The 23030-nt window shown below is 43.2% G+C and overlaps 1 protein-coding gene across 1 annotated transcript in view; it reads left to right on the top strand.

Annotated features, from left to right (window-relative positions):
• LOC129817276 (phospholipase B1, membrane-associated-like) overlaps positions 1 to 22939 on the top strand; it is a 32131-nt gene extending 9192 nt beyond the window's left edge. Inside the window, 17 exon segments of the mRNA XM_055872370.1 lie at positions 1329 to 1424; positions 7860 to 7931; positions 8145 to 8222; positions 8433 to 8493; positions 8745 to 8803; positions 14077 to 14144; positions 14293 to 14336; positions 14939 to 15041; positions 15280 to 15331; positions 15594 to 15674; positions 15807 to 15872; positions 16026 to 16120; positions 16238 to 16319; positions 16542 to 16646; positions 16741 to 16836; positions 17252 to 17326; positions 22670 to 22939. Coding sequence (XP_055728345.1) covers positions 1329 to 1424; positions 7860 to 7931; positions 8145 to 8222; positions 8433 to 8493; positions 8745 to 8803; positions 14077 to 14144; positions 14293 to 14336; positions 14939 to 15041; positions 15280 to 15331; positions 15594 to 15674; positions 15807 to 15872; positions 16026 to 16120; positions 16238 to 16319; positions 16542 to 16646; positions 16741 to 16836; positions 17252 to 17326; positions 22670 to 22939 — 1503 coding nt within the window.
• The last annotated feature ends 91 nt before the right edge of the window (positions 22940 to 23030 follow it).

Raw genomic sequence — 23030 nt, 5'->3', positions numbered from 1 at the left:
TTACAGCCTTGACTCTTCTTGGGTATGACGCTACAATCTTGGCACACCTGTATTTGGGGAGTTCTCCCATCTCTGTCAGGTTGGATGGGGAGCATTGCTGCATAGCTATTTCCAGGTCTCTCCAAAGATGTTCGACCGGGCTCTGGCTGGGCCACTCAAGGACATCTTGAGACTTGTCCCAAAGACACTCATTGTCTGTGTGCTTAGGGTTGTTGTCCTGTTGGAGGGTGAACCTTCGCCCCAGTCTGAGGTCCTGAGCACTCTGGAGCAGGTTTTCATCAAAGATCTCTCTGCACTTTGCTCCATTCATCTTTGCCTCAATCCTGACTTATCTCCCAGTTCCTGTCGCTGAAAAACATCCCCACAGCATGATGCTGCCACCACCATGCTTCATCGTAGGGATGGTGCCAGATTTTCTCCAGACGTGACGCTTGGCATTCAGGCCAAAGAGTTGAATCTTGGTTTCATCAGACCAGAGAATCTTGTTTCTCATGGTCTGAGAGTCCTTTAGGTGCCTTTTGACAAACTCCAAGCGGGCTGTCATGTGCCAAACGGGCTGGTTCTCCCATCTCCACAGAGGAACTCTAGAGCTCTGTCAGAGTGACCATCTGGTTCTTGGTCACCTCCCTGACCAAGGCCCTTCTCCCTCGATTTCTCAGTTTGGCCAGGCGACCAGCTCAAGGAAGAGTCTTGGTGGTTCCAAACTTCTTCCATTTAAGAATGGTGTAGGCCACCGTGTTCTTGGGGACCTTCAAGCTTCATGCTGCAGAAATGTTTTGGTACCCTTCCCCATATCTGCGCCTCGACACAATTCTGTCTCGAAGCTCTACGGACAATCCCTTCGACTTCATGGCTTGGTTTTTGCTCTGACGTGCACTGTCAACTGTGTATCCTTATATAGTGAAGTGTGTGCCTTTCAAAATCATGTCCAATCAAGTTGTAGAAACATCTCAAGGATGATCAATGGAAACAGGATGCACTTGAGCTCAATTTTGAGACTCATAGCAAAGGGTTAGAATACTTAAATAAGATACTGTAAATAAGATATTTCTGGTTTTTATTTTTAATAAATTAGCAAAAATGTTTTTTTGGTTTTTTTGCTTTGTCAATATGGGGTATTGTGTGTAGTTTGCTGAGGAAAATAGTTTATTTAATTAATTTTAGAATAAGGCTATAGCGTAACAAAATGTGGAAAAAGTCAAGGGGTCTGTATATCCTCTTGGGTTTCTAAACTCACCTGCACACCTTTTTTACTTTTTTTCTGCACTTTGTCTTTCACACACACACAAACACACATATTGACACTACACTCTCTGTCTCACACATAGGATGGACGTCCAGACCGCACTTACTTCAGTCCCGACTGCTTCCATCTCAGTCAGAAGGCCCAGACTCGGATGGCTCGTGGTCTCTGGAACAACATGGTGAGACCCAATACACTCTTAGAAAAGGGTTCTGTGGCTGTCCCCAGATAGAACCCTTTTGGGTTCCAGCTAGAACTCTTTTGTGTTCCAGGTAGAACCCTCTGTGGAAAAGGTTTTACATGAAATCCAAAAGGGTCCTACCTGGAACCAAAGGGGGTTCTTAAAAGAGTTCTTCTATGGGGACAGCACAACAACCGTTTTTGCTTCTAGAGAGAAAGAAATGTGCTATGAGTGTAACACATAATATGTATGGCAGCCTAGGCAAACCCTTCACATTGTCAAATGTTGAACTTGTTTTGAAGTTCTGAAAACTACAAACGGTCCCAAATCCAGATATGTTCAAATCATTGAGGTATCTTATCAAACCCTGAGTTAGGAGGTTTTCAAGTTGACTTCAGGCAAAAAGTAAAAACGGAGAAAAGGGCATTCAAAGACTCTTGTTTTTTTCTAATTCTATTGAGAGGCATGAGAGGAAAAACACCAACCCAACTTGATTGTTTCAAAAGAGATTGTCACTACATTTATTATTTTTAAAACAGCAACTGCTGGTATTGTTTGCATTCAATAATCATTACTAGAATTAATGATTCTACTATACAATAATAGATACATATACAGTATAATATAATGATACAAAATAACGTACATTTCACTGCGATTATGAACCATCAACAACAAATCCCTAAAATGAAAAACATTCAAGAAAGATCTGTTTGATTTGACTATATACAACACTGCCACTGGAAAGATGGCAAAAATAATGGTAATAATTAGCTATGCCATCTTGTCTTCAAACTTGTCTTCAATAGTACTGTTACTCCAACAACACTGGCTATAGTCTACCTTGAACAAATGCAAAGTAGATGCAGGTAATGAAGGCCTGATAGTTTATAAAGTCTAGCTAATGCATTGTGTACTTAACTAGCTAGCTAGCTATCTTAACATACCTGCTTGCTCCACGTTGAAGATCCTCTCTCACCTGAGACCCTGAGCAGTCGACGGAAAGTGAGGAGAAAAAAATGAGGTGAGGTGAAGGCTTCTGAGCCTCACCCCAATGACCAGGAAAATGCCTGAGATGACTCTGGCCCAGTGGGAGTAAGATTCATTAAGAAGGTGAACCCATAACTTTTGGCCGATCCGTTTGTGGTATCAGGCTGGGTGAAGAAGGAGTTGGGTTCTGTTAATTTGGTCAAAGTATCTAGAGGTGGACTTGTGTTTATTTTGTGTGTGTCTGCTGCTCAGAGGAAGAGGGTGCTGCGCGTTTTGAAACATGAGGTGAAAGTGGTGTCCTGCTTTGCTCTCCGGAGCAGTGCACCGCTGAAAGGAGTGACAACTGGGGTGGGGTTGAGTGTTAGGGTGGATCAACTGAAGTTGGGGATCCCCGGTGTCTGTGATGCATGCCATTTGGTGCTACTCAGACCCGGTGGCGAGCGCAAGACTTGGAGACCCTGTCTGTCCTTCTGAGTTTTGATGCAGAGTATTTTCCAGATAGTCATGCTTGGGTATATACAGTTGAAGTCGGAAGTTTACATACACTTAGGTTGGAGTCATTAAAACTTGTTTTTCAACCACTCCACAAATTTCTTGTTAAAAAACTATAGTTTTGGCAAGTCGGTTAGGACATCTACTTAGTGCATGACACAAGATTATTTACGTATAATTCACTGTATCACAATTCCAGTAGGTCAAAAGTTTACATACACTAAGTTGACTGTGCCTTTAAACAGCTTGGAAAATTCCAGAAAATTATGTCATTGCTTTAGAAGCTTCTGATAGGCTAATTGACATCATTTGAGTCAATTGGAGGTGTACCTGTGGATGTATTTCAAGGCCTACCTTCAAACTCAGTGTCTCTTTGCTTGACATCGTGGGAAAATCAAAAGAAATCAGCCAAGACCTCAGAAATCAAATTGTAGACCTCCACAAGTCTGGTTAATCCTTGGGAGCAATTTCCAAATGCCTGAAGGTACCACGTTCATCTGTACAAACAATAGTATGCAAGTATAAACACCATGGGACCACGCAGCCGTCATACCGCTCAGGAAGGAGACGCGTTCTGTCTCCTAGAGATGAACGTACTTTGGTGCGAAAAGTGCAAATCAATCCCAGAACAACAGCAAAGGATCTTGTGAAGATGCTGGAGGAAACAGGTACAAAGGTATCTATATCCACAGTAAAACAAGTTCTATATCGACATGACCTGAAAGGTCGCTCAGCAAGGAAGAAGCCACTGCTCAAAACCACCATAAAAAAGCCAGACTACGATTTGCAACTGCACATGGGGACAAAGATCATACTTTTTGGAGAAATGTCCTGTGGTCTGATGAAACAAAAATAGAACTGTTTGGCCATAATGACCATCGTTATGTTTGGAGGAAAAAGGGGGATGCTTGCAAGCCGAAGAACACCATCCCAGCCGTGAAGCACGGGGGTGGCAGCACCATATTCTGGGGGTGCTTTGCTGCAGGAGGGACTGGTGTACTTCACAAAATAGATGGCACCATGAGGCAGGAAAATGATGTGGATATATTGAAACAACATCAGTCAGGAAGTTAAAGCTTGGTCACAAATGGGTCTTCCAAATGGACAATGACCCCAAGCATACTTCCAAAGGTGTGGCAAAATGGCTTAAGGACAACAAAGTCAAGGTATTGGAGTGGCCATCACAAAGCCCTGACCTCAATCCTATAGAGAATTTGTGGGCAGAACTGAAAAAGCGTGTGTGAGCAAGGAGGCCTACAAACCTGACTCAGTTACACCAACTCTGTCAGGAGGAATGGGACAAAATTCACCCAACTTATTGCGGGAAGCTTGTGGAAGGCTATCCGAAACGTTTGACCCAAGTTAAACAATTTAAAGGCAATGCTACCAAATACTAATTGAGTGTATGTAAACTCCTGACCCACTGGGAATGTGATGAAAGAAATAAAAGATGAAATAAAAAATAATCTCATATTATTCGGACATTTCACATTCTTAAAATAAAGTGGTGATCTTAACTGGCCTAAGACAGGAATTTTTATTAGGATTAAATGTCAGGAATTGTGAAAAACTGAGTTTTGAAATGCATTCGACATAAGGTGTATGTAAACAATTTCCTTTGTTCCCCAGTTCCCTTTTCTTTTTTAGCAAACTGTGAAAGGCAGTAAAACGCAACATGGGGTCTAGTCTGCCGGAAAGCTACACAAAGAATAATAATAACGATATGCCTCTCGCTTCCAACAAGTTTAGGATAGGATACAGTGGCGGATTTAGGTATAGGCGACATGGGCAGCCGCACAAAAAAAAATCGGAATGGTGACATTTGCGCAATCGGTTTTCTATCGCTCATTTGCACGTCAATGATATCATGTCACCGTGTGGGACTGTGGATCGATTAACCTTGTCGGAGTGGGCAGCCTGATTCTAGTTTGTGAGCTAGGCAGGCTACTGCCTGGGAAGGTAGGGGGAGCGGGGGAATCTTTCAAATAGCGCACCTCTAACTTTGTACATTACTAATGCAATTAGTAAAATCAGTCACACTATGAAATACTACCAAATAAACCACATCTCATTCATAATACTGTGAATATATAGTTTCACAGACATATTTTAGCATTTTTTTCTGGTTTGTGCGAAATTGTTAAGAATAATATAAAACCAGTCTGCACACCACCAAGGTGAATTGGTTTAGTCTTGACTCTTGGTTGACAGTGTTGGGGAATGGGTAATGTATTGATGCTCGAGTGCCAAATCAACACAAATGTGTTTCTATTTGTCTTTGTTACATCTTTTTGATAGTCACGAGTCTTATTTTTGTATATATTTTTATATTTCTATAGTTTTAAATGTTATGATTATTTATTTGTGTTGTTCCAAATGTCTGAATTAAATGACAGTTAGTGCAGAATGGTGCTTTTTTTGGTGGGAGGGGGGGGGGGGGGGGGGGGTAGCCCAAAGAGCCATACAAGCTAGAACCACCACTGATAGGATATTGATTGCTTTGCTACCTAAAATCTAAATAATTGTGAACGGCTGATATTACTGCAATACTTTTAATATACACTGCTCAAAAAAATAAAGGGAACACTTAAACAACACAATGTAACTCCAAGTCAATCACACTTCTGTGAAATCAAACTGTCCACTTAGGAAACAACACTGATTGACAATACATTTCACATGCTGTTGTGCAAATGGAATAGACAAAAGGTGGAAATTATAGGCAATTAGCAAGACACCCCCCAAAACAGGAGTGATTCTGCAGGTGGTGACCACAGACCACTTCTCAGTTCCTATGCTTCCTGGCTGATGTTTTGGTCACTTTTGAATGCTGGCGGTGCTCTCACTCTAGTGGTAGCATGAGACGGAGTCTACAACCCACACAAGTGGCTCAGGTAGTGCAGTTCATGCAGGATGGCACATCAATGCGAACTGTGGCAAAAAGGTTTGCTGTGTCTGTCAGCGTAGTGTCCAGAGCATGCAGGCGCTACCAGGAGACAGGCCAGTACATCAGGAGACGTGGAGGAGGCCGTAGGAGGGCAACAACCCAGCAGCAGGACCGCTACCTCCGCCTTTGTGCAAGGAGGTGCACTGCCAGAGCCCTGCAAAATGACCTCCAGCAGGACACAAATGTGCATGTGTCTGCTCAAACGGACAGAAACAGACTCCATGAGGGTGGTATAAGGGCCCGGCGTCCACAGGTGGGGGTTGTGCTCACAGCCCAACACCGTGCAGGACGTTTAGCATTTGCCAGAGAACACCAAGATTGGCAAATTCACCACTGGCGCCCTGTGCTCTTCACAGATGAAAGCAGGTTCACACTGAGCACATGAGCACATGTGACAGACGTGACAGAGTCTGGAGACGCCGTGGAGAACGTTCTGCTGCCTGCAACATCCTCCAGCATGACCGGTTTGGCGATGGGTCAGTCATGGTGTGGGGTGGCATTTCTTTGTGGGGCCGCACAGCCCTCCATGTGCTCGCCAGAGGTAGCCTGACTGCCATTAGTTACCGAGATGAGATCCTCAGACTCCTTGTGAGACCATATGCTGACACATGCACATTTGTGGCCTGCTGGAGGTCATTTTGCAGGGCTCTGGCAGTGCACCTCCTTGCACAAAGGCGGAGGTAGCGGTCCTGCTGCTGGGTTGTTGCCCTCCTACGGCCTCCTCCACGTCTCCTGATGTACTGGCCTGTCTCCTGGTAGCGCCTGCATGCTCTGGACACTACGCTGACAGACACAGCAAACCTTTTTGCCACAGTTCGCATTGATGTGCCATCCTGGATGAACTGCACAACCTGAGCCACTTGTGTGGGTTGTAGACTCCGTCTCATGCTACCACTAGAGTGAGAGCACCGCCAGCATTCAAAAGTGACCAAAACATCAGCCAGGAAGCATAGGAACTGAGAAGTGGTCTGTGGTCACCACCTGCAGAATCACTCCTGTTTTGGGGGGTGTCTTGCTAATTGCCTATAATTTCCACCTTTTGTCTATTCCATTTGTACAACAGCATGTGAAATTTATTGTCAATCAGTGTTGCTTCCTAAGTGGACAGTTTGATTTCACAGAAGTGTGATTGACTTGCAGTTACATTGTGTTGTTTAAGTGTTCCCTTTATTTTTATGAGCAGTGTATTTTCATAACTTTTCATGACATTTTTGCCAGCTAATAGGCCTAACCACTGATCAAGCAACATCGGAAGAAACTCTGAACCTCTTTTATGAACGTTACTCATTAGCTACGGTGTATGGCTACTTTTAGACAAAATTAAAATCCGACCCACTTGTAATCATAACTACATTGTTGATTGTAAATGACAATTTTATACGACTACATTAATAACAATCTAGCTAATTATCCTGTGTCTAAACCAGCCTGATGTAATTGATCTGTAGCATGTTATCTTAAATAGGCCAAGTCAGCTGCGACACTCAGGTCGGGGAAGTTTGAGCTAGCGTTTTCACATCGAGCATGCAAGCTAACATAAAAAAAAAATGGAAATCAACAATTTTCCTTAAGTAATAATGCAATATTTTTACATTACAATAAAGTAAAGGGTTTAAAGTATTCAAAACAACCAAAATCTAAATTTCCACAAAAACAAATTTTTGTTGCATTTTGCTTTTTTCCTAACAATAAGTCATCTGCGACACCTGACAGGTTCTCGTAGGCCACCTCACATATATCCATCTATATATTATATAGAGCCTGACATTTCATATATACATGTGCCAATAAATGTGACATGTCATAACATATACAGCATATGGCTCTGACTGTCACTACCCAAAACACAACACTGTGTTGCACTGAGGGACATAAAGGAAGATTCACAAAATTGAGACACAAATAACACCTTGAGTTGAAATGCAAGCTATAATACAATCCTCCCAGTTCTTTTCAATTCTCTGACATGTTGCTGAATCATTCTTGTTGCTTTTGTGTTCCACTAGCTGGAGCCTCTGGGCAAAAAGACTGCCCAACAGGACTTTAATGATGATATCCCTGTGAAATGCCCCTCTAAGGTACAACATTAAGACACTATGTTTACAATTGTCGGAACTATAGAACTACTGTGACGTCTTCACTTTATTTCATTGCATTTACTGAGATATTTTGGTCACCCTTTTGGAGTTTTACAGAAAAGAGTGCCATTAGAACATGTCAATTCATGAATATAAAGTGTTGATAGTACTATATGTTTAGCTGATACAACCGTGTCTCTGTCTTCCCCCAAGACCTCACCATTCGTGCGGACCTATGTCAACAGCAACTACACCTATGAGGAACCCAACCCAACACTTCCACCGATTACGGTAGTCCACCATTCCAGGTTTAAATCTCTGTGCCCTCCAGTAAAAAAGTTACATGTGTAGATAAGGTGGACCAAGTCAAAACGTTCAAGTTATAGAGGAGTAATGATAACTGGTATTACAGCAATGTGTTACTCGTTAATTTAGGTATTCAATATTTGACAATGCTGTCTCACATTCATCTGTCAATATGTTGTCTGTCTTCTCTCCCAGAACTGGGGAAGTGACTTCCCTTGTGGGACTTTTGCTCCATCCACCTCTGTGCCTACATCAGGTGAGAGTGGGAGAAGTGTAGTAAGAGGTGACAAGGTTTAATAAGAGGAAGTGCATGACTGAGGGAAGGCCAATGATCTGGTTGCATGACATTTGTCCAACCCCCTCACCACACCAATCACACAACGTGTCTGAGATAGGTGTCGAAACCCAACAGTGTATAATTAATTTGTTGTAACATTATGGACAATGGAAAGTAAAGAGATGCTGGTGTATTTGTGTTTATGTATCAATCTGTTCCTCTGTCCCCAGTTCATAAGCTGCGACCAGGAGACATCAAGGTGGTGGCAGCACTGGGAGACTCAAACACTGTAAGAGAGTGTTTATGTTGGTGTGTGTGTGTGTGTGTGTGTGTGTGTGTGTGTGTGTGTGTGTGTGTGTGTGTGTGTGTGTGTGTGTGCACGCCTTTGTTCTATTTTACAAGCACCCATGCATGCACAATCTGAATGTGCTGATAGCAAATTTGCTGACATATCCAGGGATTTTTATGCCATTGTAATCCTTGGGCTGGCCCTAAAAGTCCAAACAGTGTAAAAAAAAAGTGTAAAAGGTACCGTGTAAAACAACACTTGGTGCATTTTAGGGATGAAAAATGCTTTAAGTGTAAACTTAAACGACTAAAACCAGATACAAAGTATGTAGAAAAGAGAATGGACATATAGATGTTTTTATAATATCCTCTTTGGGAACTAACAATCACCTAAATAAAAGCTAGACAGTCAGGGAGAATTAAAGATTCCAAAAAATATGAATTTAGCAGTTTTCATTTTGTTATTATGTTTGAGAAAAAGAAAAATGTGTAGAATTGCTGGAAATTGACATAGAAATGCTCAAATTTCTCTACAGCGCCAAGTTGGGGGCCTCTAAAATGTTCTCTAAAATGTAGCCGCGCGGATGTCTGACCTCGCTCATTCTTTTTTTGTTGTTCTTTTTTCCCACCTTTATTTAACCAGGTAGGCCAGTTGAGGTCAAGTTCTCATTTACAACTGTGACCAGGCCAAGATGAAGCAAAGCAGTGCAACAAAAAACAACAACACAAGAGTTACACATGGGATAAACAAAAGTACAGTCAATAACACAATAGAAAAATCTATATACAGTGTGTGCTAATGGAGAAAGGAGGTAGGCAATAAATAGGCCATAGTAGCGAAGTAATTACAATTTAGCAAATTAACAGTGGAGTGATAGATGTGCAGATGATGATGTGCAAGTAGAAATACTGGTGTGCAAAAGAGCACAAAAGTAAATAAAAACAATATGGGGTTGAGGTAAGTAGTTGGATGGGCTATTTACAGATGGGCTGTGTACAGCTGCCGCGATCAGTAAGCTGCTCAGATAGCTGATGCTTAAAGTTAGTGAGGGAGATATAAGTCTCCAACTTCAGCGATTTTTGCAATTCGTTCCAGTCATTGGCAGCAGAGAACTGGAAGGAAAGGCAGCCAAAAGAGGTGTTGGCTTTGGGGATGACCAGTGAGATATACCTGCTGGGGCGTGTGCTACGGGTGGGTGTTGCTATGGTGACCAGTGAGCTGAGATAAGGCGGAGCTTTACCTAGCAAAGACTTATAGATGACCTGGAGCCAGTGGGTTTGGCGCCGAATATGTAGCGAGGGCCAGCCGACGAGAGCATACAGGTCGCAATGGTGGGTGGTATATTAACAGTCTTGCCAGACACCTAGGTATTTGTAGTCCACATATTCTAAGTCAGAACCGTCCAGAGTAGTGATGCTAGTCAGGCAGGCGGGTGCGGGCAGTGATCGGTTTGAAGAGCATGCATTTAGTTTTACTAGCATTTAAAGAGCAGTTGGAGGCCACGGAGGGAGTGATGTATGGCATTGAAGCTCGTTTGGAGGTTTGTTAACACAGTGTCCAAAGAAGGGCCAGATGTATACAGAATGGTGTCGTCCGCGTGCGGTGGGTCAAGTAATCACCCGCAGCAAGAGCGACATCGTTGATATATACAGAGAAAAGAGTCGGCATGAGAATTTAACCCTGTGGTACCCCCATAGAGACTACCAGAGGTCCGGACAACAGGCCCTCCGATTTGACACACTGAACTCTTTCTGAGAAGAAATTGGTGAACTAGGCGAGGCAGTCATTTGAAAAAAGAAACCAAGGCTGTTGAGTCTGCCGATAAGAATACTGTGATTGACAGAGTCGAAAGCCTTGGCCAGGTCGATGAAGATGGCTGCACAGTACTGTCTTTTATCAATGGCGGTTATGATATCGTTTAGAACCTTGAGCGTGGCTGAGGTGCATCCGTGACCAGCTCGGAACCGGATTGCACAGCTGAGAAGGTACGGTGGGATTCGAAATGGTCAGTGATCTGTTTGTTAACTTGGCTTTCAAAGACTTTAGAAAGGCAGAGCAGGATGGATATAGGTCTGTAACAGTTTGGGTCTAGAGTGTCACCCCCTTTGAAGAGGGGGATGACCATGGCAGCTTTCCAATCTTTAGGAATCTTGGACGATACGAAGGAGAGGTTGAACAGACTAGTAATAGGGGTTGCAACAATGGCGGCGGATAATTTTAGAAAGAGAGGGTCCAGATTATCTAGCCCAGCTGATTTGTACGGGTCCAGGTTTTGCAGCTCTTTCAGAACATCAGCTATCTGGATTTGGGTGAAGTAGAAGCTGGGGAGGCTTGGGCAAGTAGCTGGGGGGGGGGGGGGGTGCGGAGCTGTTGGCCGGGGTTGGAGTAGCCAGGAGGAAAGCATGGCCAGCCGAAGAGAAATGCTTATTGAAATTCTCGATTTATTGTGGATTTATCGGTGGTGACAGTGTTTCCTAGCCTCAGTGCAGTGGGCGGAGGTGCTCTTATTCTCCATGGACTTTACAGTGTCCCAAAACGTTTTGTAGTTAGAGCTACAGGTTGCAATTTTCTGTTTTAAAAAGCTAGCCTTTGCTTTCCTAACTGACTGTGTGTTTTGGTTCCTGACTACCCTGAAAAGTTGCATATCGCAGGGTCTATTCGATGCTAGTGCTGTACGCCACAGGATGTTTTTGTGATGGTCGAGGGCAGTCAGGTCTGGAGTGAACCAAGGGCTATATCTGTTCATAGTTCTACATTTTTTGAAAGGGGCATGCTTATTTAAGATGGTGAGGAAATTACTTTTAAAGAGCAACCAGGCATCCTCTACTGACGGGATGAGGTCAATATCCTTCCAGGATACCCGGGCCAGGTTGATTAGAAAGGCCTGCTTGCAGAAGTGTTTTTGGGAGTGTTTGACAGTGATGAGGAGTGGTCGTTTGACCGCGGACCCATAACTGATTCAGGCAATGAGGCAGTGATCGCTGAGATCCTGATTGAAAACAGCAGAGGTGTATTTGGAGGGTAAGTTGGTCAGGATAATATCTATGAGGGTGCCCATGTTTACAGATTTAGGGTTGTACCTGGTGGGTTCTTTGATAATTTGTGTGAGTTTGAGAGCATCTAGCTTAGATTGTAGGCCTGCCGGGGTGTTAAGCATATCCTAGTTTAGGTCACCTAACAGAACGAACTCTGAAGATAGATGGGGGGCAATCAATTCACATATGGTGTCCAGGGTAAAGCTGGGAGCTGAGGGGGGTCTATAACAGGCGGCAACAGTGAGAAACTTACTTCTGGAGAGATTCATTTTTTAAATTAGAAACTTGAACTGTTTGTGCACAGACCTGGAAAGTAAGCCTGAAAAGATCTATCAATCTCTGCAACTTCTCCCCCTTTGGCAGTTCTATCTTGACGGAAAATGTTGTAGTTGGGGATGGAAATTTCAGAGTTTTTGGTGGCCTTCCTAAGCCAGGATTCAGATACGGCAAGGACATCAGGGTTGGCGGAGTGTGCTAAAGCAGTGAGTAAAACAAACTTAGGAAGGAAGCTTCTGATGCTAACATGAAACCAAGGCATTTACGGTTACAGAAGTCAACAAATGAGAGTGCCTGGGGACACACAGTGCCTGGGTTAACCTCTACATCACCCGAGGAACAGAGGAGGAGTAGGGTAAGGGTACGGCTAAAGGCTATCAGAACTGGTCGTCTAGTGCGTTGGGAACAGAGAATGAATGGAACAGATTTCTGGACGTGGTAGGATAGATTCAGGGCATAAAGACAGGTGTATGGAAGGGTGCGGGTACATTGGAGGTAAACCTAGGCATTTAGTGATGATAAGAGAGCTTGCATCTCTGGAGGCACTAGTTGAGGTCCCTGCATGTGTGGGAGGCGGGACAAAAGAGCTATCTGAGGCATGCTGAGTAGGACTAGGGGCTCCGCAGTAAAATAAAACAATGATAACTACCCTAACCAACAGTATACAAGGCGAGGCATAAAGCAATCTTAGGTGTTGATTGGGAGAGCTAGGTAAGACAATAACGGGTAAGACAACAATAGGTAATCAGCTAAGACAACAACAACAACAGGTAAAATGGCGATGAATGGGCAGAGAGGGTCAGTTAATTACACACAGGGCATGAGTTCGAGGCTGGGGCCGACAGATAAACAAAATAAACAAAATGGAGTACCATGATTAATGAACAGTCCAGCAGACATCAGCTATGTAGCCAAGTGATCATAGGGTACAGTGAACAGCAATAGATGAGACAGGAAAGCCGTTAGGTAATCGTTACTACGCTAGCCAGGAGATGTGCGTGGCTTGAGGCTAACTGGTGCTAGCTTCGGGACAAGGGCGTCACCGACGTCCGGCAAAGGCCGGTTGAGGGCACATCGGACGGAATTACGTCGGTTGCTTCTAGTTGTGTTAGTGAAGGGTCCGGGAGGCATCAGCTGTGTAGCCGAGTGATCATAGGGTCCACTGAGCAGGCCGGGAGATGGGCCTGGCTCAAGACTAGCTTCGGGGCTGGGCCACTCGGTAGCAGCTAGCTAGCTGCGATGATCCAGTGTAATGGTCAAGAGCTTACGGCAGGAATCCGGTGATGTAGTGGACAAAAATAGCCCGATATGCTCAGGGTTGTTATCGTGATGTGCAGACTGGCAGGTATTATCCAGGCTAAAAGCAGCTGGTGTCTGAGCTAAAAGTAAAAGCCGCTAGCAGTGGCTAACAATGACTAAATAGCTAATAGCTAATTAGCTGGTTAGCTTCTGATGGCTAGTCCCTGATGGAGGTTCTAGCTATAAGGTCTAAAAATAGCAGATCCGTATCACAATGGCTGAGGCGTGTTGCTGGAAGGTATATTTAATTTAAAATGGAAAAAAAGGTTTAAATATATTGAAATATATACAACAACAAAAAACAAAAAAACATCAAATGTACACGGGACAACAACAAACACGTCCGTACTGCTATGCCATCTTGGAATATCGCCATGCCCTCTGCCACGCCCCCTGCCATGCCCACCACCTAAGCCACTTTTTGGTCCAGAAAACCCCTGATATGAACCATCTAATCATTTGTTACCAGGGAGTCGTTTGGCATTAGTGATGCCCCATTGATGTTCGAAGTGTTTGTGCAAGTCAAGTGTATTCGTATGCATACTAATGTACCAGCAGTATATGCTTGTGTCTGACTTTTATATCATCCTTTGTGCTGAGAGGATACAGTATATTTGTTACATGATGGGTTGTTTATGTGCATTTGTTGTAATATGTTTGCAGGCAGCAGTTGGAGCCAAGGCAAAGAACGTGTTGCAACTCAACACGCAGTATAAAGGAGTGTCATGGAGGTACCTACTGTAATGGATCATGCAGAAGAATAGTCAAACTACACAGCATATACATTATGGACCACTTGCAGAGCACATTGATATTGCCATACTGTTTTTTAACAATTGTCAACAGTGAAATTGACTAAATGTGTGCGCATTTCTGCAGTATCGGAGGAGATCAGACCTTGGACACTGTCACCACACTACCAAGTGAGTCACTATTTCCTCTTGTCACTGATCCTATTGGATCATTTTGAAGGAAAATTCGGTTTTTGTGTTTAGTAGGATACATTACAAATTCGGTTAACATCTGACTCCAGAGTGATCTGTTCTTGCAATTTGTAGTCTATGGTATTTCAGATAGAGGTATGACATTTTTTTTCTCAGCAGTTTGGATGTAGTGAGCTACTTTTGAAAAGTTAGGTAAACTATACGTTTCTTAACTTCTTCCGGTGTGAAGTAATTTGTAGCATGGTACGCTATATTTTCAGAGTAGCTTCCTCACACTGATGATTTCACATTTCTGTCACATCTTTGGAGAAAGACTTCAACGAACACCCAGTGCACAAGACATGACATCACCCGTCCCATGATCTCATGTCTTTGCAGCATTCCACATATCCACAAGATGGCGGTCTCAGCATATGATATCATGACATTCCTTTGGAGTGCAGCCTCCTTGTATAGAGGAAAAATTCTTCATCAAGCACCCTCTCTGTAGTTTAGCTAAAAAGGACCATTTGATACTGAAATGTCTGTGTGCTTCAACAGAATAAGCTAATAAGTATTTCCCATCTCTCTTTCTCTCTCAGACATCCTGAAAAAATTCAACCCTTCCCTCCAGGGATTTTCTAAGGGTCAGGGCTTTCTGCAGAATAACGGCTTCAACATGGCGGTGCCTGGAGCCATGGCCTTGTGAGTAGAGAGCTAAGTTTAGACCTCTCTGTTCCCTCGTCCACTCACTGTCCTCTTTTTCCTGTCAAACCATTTCCCGTCAATCTATTTCCCATCCTCTTTTTTTGTGTCATCCTTTCATTACCAGCAGCTCTGGCTGCTAGCCTATCCCCCCCCCCTCCCTCAGTGTCTCCTGTATTTTCTTCTCATTTGAACAAAGGCATAATAAACACCACATTTGAACAAATGTCTCTTGTAGTGACATCGCAGCCCAAGTCCAAGCTCTCATCAAGGCCATGAAAGATGACAAGGTGAGACTCTGTTCTATGTCCCATTGGCACCTATTGCATACACAGTGCTCTACTTTTGACCAGAGTTCTATGGGCCCTAGTCAAAAGTAGTGCACCACATGGAGAATCGGTTTCAATTTGGGACGCAGCTCCTTCAATGTGTTGAATAGTTATCCTAGACTCAGTTAGTAATCATAATTACATATTGTTGTATTATATGAGTGTATGATAATCCATAGCTATTTTTCTCTCTTCTCGTTGTATCCCTTCGTCTTCCACACAGAAGGTGAATTTTGAAGAGGATTGGAAGCTAGTCACCTTATTAGTTGGTGCCAGGGATCTGTGTGATTATTGCATGGACCATGTATGTATTCTTATCCTAAAGTCAAACAAAAGACACAAAAAAAGTATTACAATCTAATAACTTTGTTGCACATTGGGGAACTGTGGTAGTGTTAAAAATAGTGTTATTTACTGTATGCTCTTCTTTACACAGAACAACCTTACACCCAAGAACTACAGTGAGAATCTGATGCTGAGCCTGGACATGCTGTACAAAGAGGTAAGTGATGGACAGCTTGGTAATGGACATCTATTATCGGTGAAAGCCTGTACTTACTCAACGAGGATCATTTGCAGAATCTAAAGATCTAAAGCCAAATATCATGCCATCTTTCACCCCTCTTTTCTCTCTCCCTCCATCTCTCTCGCTAAGGCACCGAGGGTAATGGTCAATGTTATCGAGGTTCTGGAAATGAATCCGTTGAGGAGTGTCAGGAAGAACGATCTGGTCTGCAACCTCATACAGAGGTTTGTATGGGACCTCCCCATTTCCCCACAAAGACGGCAGCTACACCCACTGCACCGTATGTCGGTAGAATGTGTATATTCAGAATGTTTCCTCTCACGTGTCTTTGTTTTGCACAGGAATTCTTGCCCCTGCTTTTTGAACCCTGAAGAGAATTCTCCTGAGCTTACAGAGGTTAGGTGGATCAACCAGCAGTACCAGGTAAGTGCAGAAAAAGGTCTGAACTACCAGTCTTAAAACAACTGGGATTTGGAGGGTCTTTGCCAATGTTCCAATGTGTCATGTAAAGTGTGTTACTCAGAGATACATAAGTTCCACACATAAAGATACAGGGATTCGATGTGATCAGATCAATCCGACACAATTCTACAATACTTAACAGTGTCTCTTTGTTCTCTCTACCCTCTCTGTGCTTCTGTCCAGATGGAGACTGAGAGACTGGTCTCTGGGGGGCGCTATGATGGGCGAGAGGACTTCACTGTAGTCGTTCAACCCTACTTACGACACGCATTTGTCCCTCTCATTGGGGTGAGTGTGGTTCAACTGCACACACACACACACATGCATGCATGTATGCGCAAGCCCGCACAAACACACACACTGCGTTCTCTTGTCTCCTCAGATTGGGACACCTGACCTGAGTTTCTTCTCAGTGGACTGTTTCCACATCAGTGAGCGAGCACACGCTGAGATGGCCATTGCTCTCTGGAACAACATGGTAAGGACAGCCACATAAAGAGTAGTGTGGTCCCAGATCTGTTTGTGCTGTCTTGCCAACTCCCCATGTTCATTTTCAAGACAGCACCCACAGATCTGGGACCAGGCTACATAAAGAGCACTCTTTTTTATTTTACCTTTATTTAACTAGGCAAGTCAGTTAAGAACAAATTCTTATTTTCAATGACGGCCTAGGAACAGTGGGTTAACTGCCTTGTTCAGGGGCAGAACAACAGAACTTTACCTTGTCAGCTCGGGGATTCGATCTTGCAACTTTTCAGTTACTAGTCCAACGCTCTAACCACTAGGCTACCTGCCACTCTGAAGCATAACTCAAACCACATGAGCTCTATGGTCAGTGTATTTTAAGGCATACAGGTTTGTGGTCTGACAACGGTATTGTTTTGTTTTTGCAGTTGGAGCCGGTAGGCATGAAGCAGGTCTACAACAACTTCACATACGACCGCACCAAGATCAACTGCCCCTCTGAGGTATGCTGAATGCACATGACATGAACACAACATTTATTGGGGAAAAGTCTCCCTGCTGAAAAAAACTGCATAGACCAGCATATGCTGGTGACTAGTACTGGTTTCGCTGGTGACCAGCCTTGGTGACAAGCTCAGGGGAGAATGACTGCCCCCTCTCATAGAAGCCCAGAAGTTCAAGGGCGACCACGGTACTGTTGTTTTCTTTGTAAGATATTCATGGTGCCAATACTTGCTTCTATTAGACCAGCTGTGCACTACATGACCAAAAGTATGTGGACACCTGCTTGTCCAACTTCTCATTCCAAAATCACGGGCATTAATATGGAGTTGGTCCCCCCTTTGCTACTATAACAGCCTCCACTCTTCTGGGAAGGCTTTCTACTAGATGTTGGAACATTGCTGCGGGAACTTGCTTCCATTCAGCCATAAGCGCATTAGTAAGGTTGGGCAATTAGGCTTGGCTCTCGGTCGGTGTTCCAATTCATCCCGAAGGTGTTCGATGTAGTTGAGGTCAGGTCTTTGTGCAGGCCAGTCAAGTTCTTCTACACCGATCCCAACAAAACATTTCTGTATGGACCTCGCTTTGTGCACGGGGGCATTGTCATGCTGAAACAGGAAAGGGCCTTCCCCAAACTGTTGCCACAAAGTTGGAGCACAGAATAGTCTAGAATGTCATTGTATGATGAAGCGTTAAGATTTTCCTAGACTGGAACTAAGGGGCCTAGCCCGAACCATGAAAACCAGCCCCAGACCATTATTCCTCCTCCGCCAAACTTTACAGTTGGCACTATGCATTCGGGCAGGTAGCGTTTTCCTGGCATCGCCAAACCCATATTTGTCCGTCGGACTGCCAGATGGTGAAGCGTGATTACACATTCCAGAGAACGCGTTTCCCCTGCTCCAGAGTCCGCATTGCACATGGTGATCTTAGGCTTGTGTGTGGCTGCTCTGCCATGACGAACAGTTATTGTGCTGACGTTGCTTCCAGAGGCAGTTTGGAACTCTGTAGTGAGTGTTGCAACCGAGGACAGACGATTTTTAAGCACTATGTGCTTCAGCACTTGCCGGTCCTGTTCTGTGGGTTTGTGTGGCCTACCACTTCGTAGCTGAGCCGTTGTTGCTCCTATACGTTTCTACTTCACAATAACAGCACTTACGGTTGACCGGGGTAGCTCTAGCAGGGCAGAAAATTCATGAACTGACTTGTTGGAAAGGTGGCATCCTATGACGGTGCCATGTTGAAAGTCTGAGCTCTTCAGTAAGGCCATTCTACCTCCAATGTTTGTCTATGGAGATTGCATGGCTGTGTGCTTGATTTTATACACATTTCAGCAACGGGTTTTGCCGAAATAGCCAAATCCACTAATTTCAAGGAGTGTCTAGATACTTTTGTATATATAGTGTATGTCCTTGAACCAATTATTTAAAATTGCAGACATTAAAGCAACAATATGTAACTTTTTGGGTGACCCGACCAAAGTCACATAGAAATGTGAGTTATAGATCTGTCCTTGTCATTGAAAGCAAGTCTAAGAAGCGGTGGATATGTTCTATGTGCGCTATTTCTATGCTTCCCGTTCTTAAGTTTCGTTTTTGCATCTTTTATTTTCGGTTTTGTACACCAGCTGAAAATAAAATATTTTTGGATATGGAAAATATATTTCACACCGGTTTAGATGGTACAATTCTCTACACAATGACTGCTTGTTTTGCCAAATAACTGAAATAAAATTAACTATAAGAATTTTAGAAACCAGGAAATGGCGGAGCGATTTATGCATATTGCACCTTTAAAAATATAATTTCGATTCTACCAGCAACCTGCATTACCCCGGTCGGCCCGGTCGGCCTTCAACTTGAGATCCTCAATGAGAGGGGGCAGCACTGACCTAGCCTGCAACGTCACTTCCTGGACTAGCTCAATCTGCGCATTTTATGTCTCTATGAGACACCATTTTATTAAGCTAAAAATCTACTTCTATGGGAAGATCTCAAGGGCATACTGCTTGCTTCCTCTCTCCTCGTCTCCTACTCAAAACACATTGGATGAGAAAGACAGAGGTCCCTCCCCCCTGACCTTCTCCTCCAATGTGTTTTTAGAACAATACGAGGAGAGAGGACGCGAAGAGTATGCAATTGAGATCTTCCCCTTGGCTCCAAATGCGCTATTGAGTCTTCACATAGGAATGAATGGTGTCACGTGATCAATGGCTTTATCCATTTACAGTATATATACAATCTATGAACCAGCTAGACCCTAATGGTCAGACCAGCTTTACCAGCTAGACTAGGGATGGGCAACTTTTGTAGGCCACGGATAAATTTCCATTAAAAAAAATCTAAATATATATACAGTACCAGTCAAAAGTTTGGACACACCTACTCATTCATGGGGGTTTCTTAATTTTTACTATTTTCTACATTGTAGAATAATAGTGAGGACATCAAATCTATGAAATAACACATATGGAATCATGTAGAAAGTGTTAAACAAATAAAAATATATTTTATATTTGAGATTCTTCAAAGTAGCCATGCTTTGCCTTGATGACAGATTTGCACACGCTTGGCATTCTCTCAACTAGCTTCATGAGGTAGTCACCTGGAATGCATTTCAATTAACAGGTGTGCCTTCTTAAAAGTTAATTTGTGGAATGTCTTTCCTTCTTAATGCGTTTGAGCTAATCAGTTGTGTTGTGACAAGTTAGGGGTGGTATACCGAAGATAGCCTTATTTGGTAAAAGACCAAGTCCATATTATGGCAAGAGCAGCTCAAATAAGCAAAGAGAAACAACAGTCCATCGTTACTTTAAAACATGAAGGTCAGTCACCCTGGAAAATTACAAGAATTTTTAAGGTTTCTTCAAGTGCAGTCGCAAAAACTTCCAAGCACTATGATGAAACTGGCTCTCATGAGGACCACCACAGGAAAGGAAGACCCAGGGTTACCTCTGCTGCAGAGGATAAGTTCATTAGAGTTAACAGCTTCAGAGATTGGAGCCCAAATAAATGCTTCACAGAGTTCAAGTAACAGACACATCTCAACATCAACTGTTCATAGGAGACTGCATGAATCAGGCCTTCATGGTCAAATTGCTGCAAATAAACTTCTACTAAAGGACGCCAATAAGAAGAAGAGACTTGCATGGGCCAAGAAACACAAGCAATGGACATTAGACCGGTGGAAATCTGTCATTTGGTCTGATGAGTGCAAATTTGAGATTTATGGTTCCAACTGCCGTGTCTTTGTGAGACGCAGAGTAGGTGAGCGGATGATCTCTGCATGTGTGGTTCCAACCGTGAAGCATGGAGGAGGTGTGATGGTGTGGGGGTGCTTTGTTGGTGACATTGTCTGTAATTTATTTAGAATTGAAGACACACTTAACCAGCATGGCTACCACAGCATTCTGCAGCGATACGCCATCCCATCTGGTTTGCACTTAGTGGGACAATAATTTGTTTTTCAACAGGACAATGACCCAACACACCTCCAGGCTCTGTAAGGGCTATTTGACCAAGAAGGATCAGGTGACCTGGCCTCCAAAATCACCCGACCTCAACCCAATTGAGATGGTTTGGGATGAGTTGGACCGCAGAGTGAAGGAAAAGCAGCCAACAAGTGCTCAGCATATGTGGGAACTTCTTCAATACTGTTGGAAAAGCATTCCAGGTGAAGCTGGTTGAGAGAATGCCAAGAGTGTGCAAAGCTGTCATCAAGGCAGGGTGGCTACTTTGAAGAATCTAAAATCTAAAATATATTTTGATTTGTTTAACCCTTTTTTTGGTTACTACATGATTCCATATGTGTTATTTCATAGGTTTGATGTCTTCACTATTATTCTACAATGTAGAACATATTAAAATAAAGATAAACCTTTGAATGAGTTGGTGTCCAAACTTTTGACAGGTACTGTGTGTGTGTGTGTGTGTGTGTGTGTGTGTGTGTGTGTGTGTGTGTGTGTGTGTGTGTGTGTGTATATATATATATATATATATATATATATATATATATATATATATACACACACACACACATACACACACACACACACACACACACACACACACACACACACACACACACACACAGTACCTGTCAAAAGTTTGGACACCAACTCATTCAAAGGTTTATCTTTATGATAAAGTTGAGACTGTGAGTAAAATGATTATATATATGTATATATATATATATAATCATTTTACTCACAGTCTCAACTTTATCATATATGCATAGTCACTTTAACTATACATTCATGTACATACTACCTCAATTGGCCCGACCAACCAGTGCTCCCGCACATTGGCTAACCGGGCTATCTGCATTGTGTCCCGCCATCCGCCAACCCCTCTTTTACGCTATTACAACTCTCTGTTCATCATATATGCATAGTCACTTTAACCATATCTACATGTACATACTACCTCAATCAGCCTGACTAACCAGTGTCTGTTTGAAGCCTCGCTACTTTTATAGCCTCGCTACTGTATATAGCCTCGCTACTGTTATTTTTCACTGTCTTTTTACTGTTGTTTGCATTTCTTCACTTACCTATTGTTCACCTAATACCTTTTTTGCACTATTGTTTAGAGCCTGTAAGTAAGCATTTCACTGTTGTATTCGGTGCACGTGACAAATAAACTTTGATTTGAACTTAGTGTTAAGTGTGACGATTGTAAAATACTCAAAGTACAATTTCAAAATCTGGTTGTGTCAGGGCAAAATGTGTAGAATTGCAGGAAATTAGCTGTTAACCTGCTATTTTCTCCCTGCAACATGACGAAATGAGTAGAATTGCATGAAATTAGTTATAAAATTTAAATATCTTCTCTCCACCCCATGGCAAAACGTGCAGAATTGAAGCAAACTTGCTTTAAAATTGGAACATTTCCCTATGGCCCATGGCAAACTGTAGAATTGCAGGAAATGAAATCCAAAACTTATCTCTGATGTCAAGAGTGGAGCTCCTTATGATGAGTTCAGATTTTCTTTTGGCCCCCACCCCAATCAAAGTTGCCCACCCCTGAGCTAGATCATGCTGGTCAGAGCAGCTTGACCAGCATAGGCCAGTATGGATCAGCATAGACAAGCAAGGACCATCTTGAAATGCATGCTGGTCTATGCTGTTTTTTTCCCGGCAGGGTTGGTCAGGTGTTGGCTGAATTGGCAATCAGTGAGTCAGTTCTCTGCTTACTTGACAGTACGTGTGGGTTGTCGAGTGTGTTGGTTGAGCAGCAGACCATTTTAGTCATATCACCTACTGAAAGCTACTTCTTACAATGTCTCAGAAGAAGATCTATGCTCAGGTTAGTTTCCTCTGAAATGAAATTTGCTCTCTCCTTTAGGATCAACCCTTCATCTTCACTAAGGGCAATAGCCTCCCGAGTCCACCTGTTACCACCACCACCACCCCTGTCCCAGTCACTAACTCCACCACCCCCAGCCCTGTGCCCCTGTGTGACTCCTCCATACCTGTGTGGGTGCCCGTGTTACTGGGCGTCACTGGCTTACTGATCGGCTGGGGAATCACATGGCTGCTCATGTCCTGCAGAGAACGGCGGAATAAGAGGAAAATGGGAGAGAAAGAGGTTGAGATGAAAGGAACTGGTTTCTAATGATATTCAGCAACAGATAACAAATACTTTTTTCTAGAGATTTTATTCTGTAAATTTGAATGTGGAAATACAGTGTCAAAAATATGTAGGT

This window comes from Salvelinus fontinalis, chromosome 20 (assembly GCF_029448725.1).
Source record: "Salvelinus fontinalis isolate EN_2023a chromosome 20, ASM2944872v1, whole genome shotgun sequence".
NCBI classification, from domain to species: Eukaryota; Metazoa; Chordata; class Actinopteri; order Salmoniformes; family Salmonidae; genus Salvelinus; species Salvelinus fontinalis.
The sequence above is the reverse complement of the archived record's forward strand: the minus strand, read 5'-3'. Positions and strand labels throughout refer to the sequence as shown.